Here is an 11,274-nt window from a genome sequence, read left to right as displayed (position 1 = left end):
GAGACTAAAGAAATTAATAACATCTTAAATTAGACTCATCAAATTAAAAAGGGAGGGGCTGCAGAGACATTGTCATAACTCATAAACCAATGGCTTAAACAGATTGCATAAAATAATTTGTAAAATATTTCATGGAAAATAATGTATTTTTATTAATATTTTTCTTAAAAATATTAATAATTTAGACTATTGGTATTAATTTGTAGAAAAAAATATTAAAAAAATAAAAAACAAGAGAGAGAGAGATAGGGGGTGGTTTTAATGGAGGAATGAAGGGTTTTGAAAATATAAAAATATTGTTTTCTATTTTTTTAGAAACTTGAGGATTGCTGATAAAACTTTTGAAAACAAAAACAAAATGCCAAAGAACCGTGTGTTAGCCTAACGGTAACTACCTATGGTTGTGATTGAGAGGTCTCGAGTTTGAACTTCTCATATTACAATTCATGTTCGGGGTCCTCTATAGAAGTTCTGTGTGAGGATTACCTCTCGTTCTCCCCTCTAGAGTTGCATAGGGGGCTTATTTTCAGAAGATCAGTCAAGTCATTGTAAGTGGTGCACATTCATACCTACACGTCTTTTGCTTTGTCGTTTGTTGACTTTGTCAAAAAAAAAAAAGTGCCAAAAATATTTTATTTATTTTATTTTCAAAACATGAAATTAAAAAAAAAAAATCAGCAACAATGACAAACAACCCATAAAAGTTAAACCCAAATTTTTTATAACCCAAGCCATGTATAATTTTTTTTTTCTCTTCCGCAATAAGATAATTCATTTTTATTTTACTTTTTAAAACAATATAAATAAATATGGTTTTGTAAGAAGTGTGTGTGTGTGATGAGGAGAATCACATTGACATGCATGCAATATGCCAAAATAGCATTACCAAATTGATATGTTAATATGTATGTGTGTGCTTTGGAGAATGTCATGTGACGTGGAGAATGGTGTGGACGCCACGTAATAGTATCACAGAACTAATCTTCAAATGATAAATATAAAATAATACATGCATGTTGAAAGAGTTTGCAAAATGGAAAATGATGTTTTGCTATACTGTCAAGGATTGAGAGGATGATGCAGAGAGAGGGTGTGGTGTAGACAATGATATGGATCGTAATAATGCTATTTTTTCCGTTTCATATTAACTGTTATATAAATATTAATATTGTCATTAAAGTCCATAAAATCTAAACAAAAATTATAATAAAAAAATAATGATTATAAAACTCTTAAACATGATAAACATTATTTATAAAAAAAATTCAAAAGTTACTGTTAATATGAAACTAATGGTTATTATGTAAAGTAGTTCTATATATTAATTATTCAACATCTTGAAATTGGAAGCTTTTTAATGAACGCATTAAATTCCCTATAACTAAAATGACAACAATAAATAAATGATATTTAATACAAATAAATGTTCCTTAAACTCTTTTACAATGAAGCAACCAATATATTTAAGGGTAAACCAATATATTCCTCTGTAATGTATTTCCCACACCACAGTGTGGAATTTCTCAAGGAACTCATCTTTCACAGCTTCCTTTGGATCCAAGGTTCTCTCTCTCTCTTTTGCCTGTTTATTGTTTAGGTGCAAGTATGGGAATAAGATTTCTGTTTATTTATCTATTTAGATATCATTGCCATTTAAAAAAAAAGAAAAAGAAAAATCTTTACACACTCGTCTTGAGGGATTTATAGTTTGTGATTTTTTTTTTAATAATTCCAATTCCATCATATATATATATATATACCTTTGTCAATGTACTTTTTATATTTATGTTCTTCATAAGACTTCATTAATGTTAAATTCTGGTTTATAATTAAATTGTGTTTTTTTTTTCTTTTCCTTTGATAAAATTAATTCAACTTTAATCATTAATTTGTATTTCTTTGTACCAAGCACAAAGAAAACAATTATACTCTTTTCTGCTACAAATCAGTGACAACAGTGTCCTCCCCATCATTCAATCAGAAATACAGCATGGCATCAACATGGAATGCACTCATCCTTCTCATCATCCTATCTATCCTCCTTCAACAAACAAAACATGCAGGTAATTAATTAAAATTTTTAATTAAAACAACCATCACATCATCCATTTTGTATTTAATTACAATTCCAAAACACAGGAAGCATTGGTGTTAATTATGGCTTAAATGGAGACAACCTCCCAAATCCTGCAACAGTGGTGCAACTCTTCAATTCTCATGGCATCCAAAAGCTAAGACTCTTTGCACCAAACAATCAAGTCCAACAAGCACTAGAAGGCACAAACATATATGTATCTCTTGGAGTAGCAAACGATGATCTAGCAAATCTAGCAGGAAGCCAAGCAGCAGCAAATGAATGGGTGGGAACCAACATCCTTCCATTCAGCAAAACACTCTACCAGTATGTCACAGTTGGCAATGAAGCCATCCCAGGACCAAACTCTCAGCAAGTTGCACCAGCCATGAGAAACATCAAAACTGCATTAAACTCTGCAGGACTGAGTCAAATCATGGTTACAACAGTGATAGCAGACACTGCACTCTCTTTTTCATTCCCACCATCTCAAGGTGCATTTTCAGATGAAGCCACTCCTTCAATAACTGCAGTGCTGCAGTTTCTAAATGAACAGGAAGAGCCAAACAGAGTTCTCATGGTGAATGTTTATCCATACTTTGCTCTTGCTGCTGATCCTCAGCATGTGACACTAGAGTATGCACAGTTTACAGCACCTGGGACTGTGGTTCATGATCATGGATTGGAGTACCAGAACTTGTTTGATGCTATGGTGGATGCTTTTTATGCAGCAATGGAGAATGTTGGAGGGGGAAGTGTGGGGATTGCTGTGTCTGAAACTGGATGGCCAAATGGAGGGCAGAGTGGAATCACAAGCCCAGTTTTGGCTGAGACTTATAATCAGAAACTCATTGATCATGTTAAGAATAATGGAACTCCAAAAAGGCCAAGTTATGTGATGGATGTGTTCGTCTTTGCTATGTTTAATGAGAACCAGAAGACACCTGGAGTTGAGCAGTGCTTCGGCTTGTTTTATCCTAATGGCCAACCAGTTTACTCAATCGCTTTTACTTAGTTTTTTGTTCTTTCTCTGTAGTGGAGATTAATTTTATTATGGATGTCATCCTGAGATAATTTATATGCTAAATTGCTAATGGAGTTTGATATTAATACAGTGTGAAGCTAGTGATTTCTTTGATCATATATATATATATCCTCATTGTGATGATTAGTGTATCTTTTGTTAGATCAGTGTTTTGTTTTGCCATTAAAGTGTGGAATGATAATTTATTTTATTTATTTATTTGTTAATATTATTAAGTTCTTGATCTCTGGATTTTAATCACTGTATACAAAAGCAGAGATGGGATGTGTTAGCATGTGCTTATCTTATTTTACCTGTTCTAGTATATAATATATATATATATGATTAAGTATAAAGTTAATAACTTGATATAGCATATTAAATATTAAAAATAACGATCATTGTATAATCGAAATTTGAAATTTTAGTGATTTTTTATGTATAATAATAATAATAATAATAATAATAATAATAATAATAATAAAGATGAAAACCATACCTAATGGTAAAATGATCAATAATCTAGTCTATTGACATTTGGGTCCTCTGTGCATAGGTGAGATCACAAATTTGATTTTTCGCTGCTGTAACCAATATTTTGAAACCCGAGTTCAACCAAAACTCAGGCAGCATGGTCGGATCATATAAAAACCCGAGTAAAGTGTTGACTTGATTGACTCAACAGAGTACCCAGTGAACTAGTCGAACTGGGTCAACCAGTTATATTATTATATACTTAAAGTTAAAACTTTAATAAATAATAAATATGTAAGTACGGGGTTATATATAAAATTTGCTTCAAAATCAAAACTACATGATTTTTGAGTTTTATTTATTAGATTATATTGGCAAACTTAAAAAAATTTGTATTGTGTTACTTTTTATTTATTTATTATGTTGTTGTTTATATAAATAATATAACACATGTCCTAATAAAATTCGATGTCCTAATGGAAACCAAATTCCAATTTAATTTAAATTCTAATATATCCTAATCATAGATATATTTAGAATTAAAATTTAAATGTCCTAATCTTAATCTTAATTGATTATTGGATTGTTTTGGACTAGAATGCAAATTCCAAGTTAAATACAAAATGCAAATTACAAAATTGCCCTTGAGAACATATCTCGAGGCATAAAGGCAAATTACAAGATTACCCCTGAGAACCCCTATCTCGAGGCAATCTCAAATCTTAGGATAGCCCAAACACACATCTCGAGGCAATCCTAAATTTTATGAGGCATGAGAATCGATCTCGAGGCGATTTGAGAAAGTACAAATACCGAGACATCCAAATACATATCCCGAGGCAAATTGAATTTTTAAAAAAATAATAATAATAATTAAAAAATAAAAATAATAATAATTATAATAATAAATAATAATAAAAATAAAATTTAATTAATTAGATTAATTAATTAATTAAAATATATAAAAAAAAATTATAAAAAAAAATAATATTAAAAAATTATTATTAAATTTCAAATTTCGAATTTAAAATTAATTAAAAAATAATAATAATAACAAAATAAAAGAAAAATAATAATAATAAAAATATATATATATATATTGAAAAAGATTGGTCACTTCTCTAGGTTGGTTGAAAAGATAAGTTTTAATATTAATTAATTACAGTTTTAAAATTTTGAATTCTTGATTTAGTTTTATCTCTATCCTGACTTGGTTAGGATTTGACGGAGGAGAAGATAAGATCTAAGTTTTTTCTTTAAAAGTGGGGAAGGATCGGCGAAGTAAGAGAGTTTTTTTTTTGGAGAGAGATTTTTTTAAAAAGGGAGACAAAGAAAAAGATTTTAGAGGAAAAAGAAGACTAAGGAGGAAAAGAAAGGTGCGCATCTATCTCACACATTCGCATGCATACAAAAATATCGTTCTCGCTGTCACCACTGCTCGCCGTCGTCCTGTTCATCGTTAATGCCACCGGCGTGATTGAGCGGCTGAGATAATGCCACCAATCACGCCGGATGTTGATCGTCGTCATCTGCTAATCGTTGTTGTGCTGTTTCCGTCGCCACGTTCATCGTTGATGTTGCCGGCGTGATTGAGAGGCTGAGATAATGCCACCAATCACGCCGGATGTTGATCGTCGTCATCTGCTAATCATTGTTGTCGTTGCTTTCCGTCGCCACGTTCATCGTTGATGTTGCTTGGCGTGATTGAGAGGTCGAGATAATGCCGCCAATCATGCCGGATGTCGATTGTCGCCCTTCACCTGCTGCCACTCGTTGTCGTCTTGCAGCCATTGTGTTGTCGCTGCCGTTGTCTGAGATCAAATAAAAAAAAAAACATCCCACCCATGGCTAAAGACCAAGCCGCTAAGCCTCGCTTCACACTGCCTTTTACTTGTAGAATGACAAAACCCTAGAATTCTTTTCTCTAGATAAGGAGTTGAATCTCACCTCTCTTGATGTTGTCACCAAGTACCAGAATGGCCGCCGAGATCCTCAACAAGGCTCTGCAGTCGGTCATGTTAGAGTGCAAGTCCAGGGTGAAAATAGTGGATATCTGTGAAAAAAAAAGAGACGCCTTTATTGAAGAGCAAATTGGAAATGTGTGCAATAATGTGAAGAAGAAGGTTGAGAAAGGAGTGGCTTTCTCCACTTGTGTCTCTGTGAACAATGCTGTTTGCCATTTCTCGGCCCTTTGCTAGTGATGAGATAGTGTTGAAAGAGAATGGCATTGCAAGAATTGATATGGGTGCCATATAGATGGCTTCATTGCTATTGTGGCATATGCTTATGTTATTCAAGATGGACCATTGACTGACTGGACATGAAGTTGAAACTTGATATTTTATATATATATAGGGAATTCATCTGCTGGGGACGTCCCTAGAAATCATTTCTAGGGATGTCCCCCATCAGCCGTTAGATGGCCATCTAACGGCTGATGTATACTTTAAAAAATATTTGGAGACCGCCCACCCAAATCTTTTCTAGGGTTGCAGTATCGGTCCTGCCGTTGTTCTCTCCCCCTCTCCTCCTCCATTCCCGAGTCGACGCCCGAGAAGATCTTCGACTCCCTCTCACTTGCAGCAGCTGCCGCCGTAGCCGTTGTTCTCCCCTCCTCTCCTCCTCCATTCCTGAGTTGGCGCCCAGCCCAGATCTTCGCCTCCCTCTCCCTTGCAGCAACCACCGCCCTCGTTGTTTTTGGAGACCGCCCACCCAAATCTTTTTCTAGGGTTGCAGATCCCGGGTCCCGTCGTTGTTCTCTCCCCTCTCCTCCTCCATTCCCGAGTCGACGCCCTGAGAAGATCTTCGACTCCCTCTCACTTGCAGCCAGTGCCGCCGTAGCCGTTGTTCTCCCTCCTCCTCCTCCTCTATTCCTGAGTTGGCGCCCAGCCAGATCTTCGCCTCCCTCTCCCTTGCAGCAACCACCGCCCTCGTTGTTTTCTCCCCACTCTCCTCCTCCATTCCCGAGCTGACACCCACCTAGATCTTTGCCTCCCTCTTCCTTGCAGCAGCCGCTACCGCCATTGATGTCACCACCGGATTCGATCTCACAGACCAACTCCAGTGCCTGAAATGATCACATATAGCATGGAGTTGATCATGGAGCACTCAAAGAGGCCAGATGGTGTATACTTGGGGATAATCGAGAATCTATTGATCCCTATGCGATCTCTCGATTTGCAAGGTAAGCTTTTAGTAAATCTTCATTTTTTTGGTTGCAATCCTTTTTTTATTGATTTGATTCCGAAACAATGGGGGAGGACGGAAGGAAAGAAAGGAGATCTAGAAAAAAAGCAGAGATTTTTATTGTTCTTTGAATGTGATGATATGGATTCTGTATTTATGAAATTTTATTTCAATTTTTTTTTTGTTTTGGTTATAGTTTTGTTTCAATTTCATACTTAATTTTGTTTCATCACCTTTTCCATGTTCTTGGATTTATCTATTGATAAAAGTAATTTAAAAAGTTATTGGGAAAATATGGCTAGGATGTCAGATATTCTTGTTGTTTATGCAAGGGTTGATCCTGCCACGGGATATTGTCAAGGTTATTCATAAATAATTTTCTCTGTTTTTTAACTCTGGCATTTCATTAAATTTCTGATTTGGTAAAATCACTCTTTGGAAGTTCCATCTTCAGTTTACTTGGAATCTTTTGCATGAAATTTGTTTTTCTTTGTAGGCATGAGTGATTTACTTTCACCTTTTATTGTGCTCTATGAGGGACAATGCGGATGCCTCTCGGTGCTTTGAGATGCTCCTACGAAGAATGGTGCTCAACATTGACTTAATAATTTTTATACGGTAATCTATCCAATGGTTGATGGTTCATTTACTTTTACGATTATGTATTGGTTTCCTTTCCAGGGTGAAAATTTCCAAATGGAAAGACCTCTTCGGGGTGATGAAGCGAGTTACAAGCTTTTATGGAAGATATTGGAACACACTGACACTGAAATTTATGAGCATCTGTCTCTAGATGTATTAGTGTATTTTAAATCACTGATATCAATTTGCATGGCCATTAGCATATAGATTCATGCTTTCAAGCGAGTGTGGCTTTATATTTGAATGAAAAACAGAATGTCTCCAGGTGTAAAATTGGTTGTTGAATGAAAAACAGAATGCCTCCAGGTGTAAAATTGATTGTTGAATGAAAAACAGAATGTCTCCAGGTGCTTTGAAGATTTGTGTGGGGATTGTAACTAAATTATTAAATTTGATTGATGAAACAGGGAAGTCAAATGTTACATTGCATAGGTCCATTTGGACCTTCCCTTCGATACAAAATTTGAAATAAAACCAATATGAACAACATCTTGTGAAAAAAAGGAAGCAAATCACTCTTCTGCATGCTTTGAGAAAATGTGAGCATAAAGAAGCTTGTTCCAAACATCTGCGCATAAAAAAAATGTGAGCATAAATTAACACTTATTTCCAATTCATTATCCATATTTTCCTGCAACCATTGTCACCAAGTCTTCGAGGGGCTATCTCAAAACACATAGTAATCACAAGAAGAAAAATGCACTGCTATACTCACTAATCAATTATGAAGTTCCCAAAAACTTCATCCAAAATTAAAATACCATAAAACATGACCATGATCACAATGAAACCATTAAAGATTCATCTTCCATATTAAATTACAATATAAATTACATGACTCACTAATACAATATAAATACCTTAAAACATGACCATGATCACAATGAAACCATTAAAGATTCATCTTCCATGACTCACTAATACAATATAAATTACATAAATCACTTGTCCTAGATAAAAGCTTGTTTATAACTCCAAAAATGAAAAATCACATGTAGATTCAAAAAGTGACCAATGAGTGCTCCTTGTTACTCAAGATGGATCTACATTCACAAATAAAAAGTTTCATTTAGTAAATAACAAAAAATGATTAAACTATAAAATAAATTGATGGAACTTTTAAATGAAAAAAATGTCTTACTAAATGTGCAAGTAGTCATGTAATGACCCTTTCCTCCACATCTACTACAAGTTCTTTTTCTCTTGGCTGATAATTGAAGGTCGATGCCGGACTCAATCCTCGTATTCACTCTTGGTCGACCTTTGCTCTTGATAGGTTTTGGATCAAGAATACTAATGTTTGACCCACAAACATTATCTTCACTTGAGAAGGCAAGGCAAGAAGAGGAACCAATAATCTCTTGATTTTCCTCATTTTGCCCTGTGCAAGATCTATGTTCTGGGGCATTAGACATTTCACCAAGAATTTTAAAAATGTCTTTAAGCTTGGCATAATTTTCTCATACATCTCTAGGGATGATATAGATTGTGCGATATGAAAACACACTTTTTGTGCATTCCACTTCATCAAGGGTGTGAAGACATTGTTGCATGTCTTAACCATCATAACATTTGATCTATATCTTGCATCTATAGTCCAACGGCGTAGAATATATCTTTTGGGAATCTTTGCAACCTCTTTTTTTTAAAATATTTTCAATATATGGCGACACAACACACCTTCTATCTCAAACTTCTTACAAGAGCACGTTGCCGAAGGCTCCCCATTTTCACTACAATCTTTGCTAAACACATCAGTTTGATTACAAATTATATATTTTGCATTTTGAGACCCATTTCGAATACATTCGGCAAGCAAACTATCACTTTCTCGCAATTCTACTTGAAAGATATTAAACATAGCTCTTGTATACACTTCTCCTGCATGCTTCTCAATTTGATGACTTGTGTAGTAATTAGCTATAGAGTCCAACATTTTGAAGTCTTCATTTTCTTCATCATTTCGTCGAGCAACCAAAGCCTTATCATACTGCATAACAAACTCATCTAATGGAATTTATGCATTAACAAAGCCATCAAAAAATGAGTTGATACTTTTGTTACGTTGTGTAGAAGTCATTCTAGCTGTAAATATATCTTGCCAATATAAAGACACCCATTTGTGTCGAATGTTATACATCTTACTCAACCAATGTTTATCATCAATGTTGTATGTTTCTTGAAGTTCACCCCATCTATTTTCAAATGCTTCAATTGATTCACTACGATGCAACCAATTGTTGTAGTCCTTCATGAAGCCCTCTTTACTCTTCAAATCTACTAAATACTTCATTGAATTTCTTCCTATGTGCCATGAGCAAAGTCGATGGCCAGAATTTGGAAACACTTTTGCAATGGCCTTCCCCATAGCCAAGTCTTGATCTGTAATTATGGTTTTTGGATGTTTCCCTAGCATACATCTCAACCATGTTTGGAATACCCATAAAAAACTTTCTTCTTTTTCATCTGCGATTAGAGCACAACCAAATAAAATTGATTACATGTGATGGTTGACACCAACAAAAGGAGCAAAAGGGAAACCAAATCTATTGGTTTTATAAGTAGTGTAAAAAATGACAACATCTCCAAATTCTGAATATGCCATTCTAGATCTTCCATCTACCCAAAAGACACATCTAGTTTGACCAAACTCATCAATCTCCACATCAAAGAAGAAAAAAATCGTCATTGAGTTTTTTTCGTTGAAAATTTGAACAATAGCCATGCATTCTTTCCAAATATTGTTGCTTCGACTCCCCTCAAATGATTAGAACAATCAACCCTTGTAATTAGTGCAGATCCTGTATTTGAAATGTTTCATTTAATATTCGACTCATTTGGCTCGGTCCCACTCTACTCTTATGCAATGTCTCCATCAAATTTTTACATGTCTCACTAATATGGCGGTGAGACCTTATCTTCATCACCTTAGATGGAGTTGTTAGTAAAACATGATTATGCACATCATCAAACGTCTTTATGGTCCATCGTCCACTCTTCATTTTTGACACTACCATTCGAGCTTCACAATTTGTTCTTGTATCTCTACGCCTTCGTACAGTTTTTCCTAGTTGTCTTTTGTCTAACATAGATTTAGCTCCTTCCTTATCACAAACAAAGTGTCGACAAGTAATCACTTGAGAACTTGATGAACGATACACATGGCCCTTTCTTACCCCAAAACCTTTGGACTTTGCATAATCCAAGTAATATTGAAATGCTGCATCCTCATCCTCGAACTCCATACCAACAAATGGGATTCTTACCTCCCGTTCATCTTGAGATTGTGGACTCATTGCCATTTCTTGATCATCTTCGGTTGTCAATTCATGCATATCTTCAACTTGTTGGCTATCAATTCCTTGTGTCACATGACCTTCACCTTCTTCATGTAATCTACATAACCCGAGCTCGTTTATATCCATTTCAATATCCTCAAAGATGGAATTGTCGTTTCTGTATATTTTATCGGTGATATTTGCCATGATAGCCTATAAATAAAACTACAACCATTTAGAATATATCAACTTATTATCAATTAGTTTGTTAAGAAAACAAACACAGATAGTGGCTAGTCACAAGTTAACAAAAGTCACAAGTAGAACAAAGTGAAAACAGGCATGGAAACTCATAAAACAACACAAAGATAAGAAACAAAGTTAATGATTGGTAGGAAATTTACGCCAAAAATAAAATAAAATAAAGAAGTCTGATATCATAAGATTGAATAATACATACCAAAGGAGACTATAGAGATGAAAATACAATACTGGCCTTTCAGTTTTTCAATTAGTGATGAAACCATAGGAAAATTTCATATGTTGGAAGGTTGGTTTCCTGTGTTAGATACACTTACGGCAATTTCAGGAGGCAA

At 34.6% G+C, this 11,274-nt stretch overlaps 2 protein-coding genes across 2 annotated transcripts; one reads left to right on the top strand and one right to left on the bottom strand.

The window, feature by feature from the left end:
• Positions 1–1,513: 1,513 nt before the first annotated feature.
• On the top strand, positions 1,514–3,138 carry LOC120262940 (glucan endo-1,3-beta-glucosidase-like). Its single transcript, XM_039270858.1, has 3 exons — positions 1,514–1,562; positions 1,910–2,063; positions 2,140–3,138. The coding sequence occupies exons 2-3, from the start codon at positions 1,991–1,993 to the stop codon at positions 3,087–3,089; spliced, it is 1,023 nt and encodes a 340-aa protein (XP_039126792.1). The 5' UTR covers positions 1,514–1,562; positions 1,910–1,990; the 3' UTR covers positions 3,090–3,138.
• Positions 3,139–7,912: 4,774 nt separating this feature from the next.
• Positions 7,913–10,885, bottom strand: LOC120263070 (protein FAR-RED ELONGATED HYPOCOTYL 3-like). Its single transcript, XM_039270990.1, has 3 exons — positions 10,328–10,885; positions 9,081–9,390; positions 7,913–7,968 (listed from the first exon to the last, which is right to left on the bottom strand). Exons 1-3 carry the CDS (start codon positions 10,883–10,885, stop codon positions 7,913–7,915), a joined length of 924 nt encoding a protein of 307 aa, XP_039126924.1.
• Positions 10,886–11,274: the final 389 nt, after the last annotated feature.

Source organism: Dioscorea cayenensis, chromosome 6 (assembly GCF_009730915.1).
Source record: "Dioscorea cayenensis subsp. rotundata cultivar TDr96_F1 chromosome 6, TDr96_F1_v2_PseudoChromosome.rev07_lg8_w22 25.fasta, whole genome shotgun sequence".
Taxonomy (NCBI): domain Eukaryota; kingdom Viridiplantae; phylum Streptophyta; class Magnoliopsida; order Dioscoreales; family Dioscoreaceae; genus Dioscorea; species Dioscorea cayenensis.
This window is presented reverse-complemented; position numbering and strand designations above follow the sequence as displayed.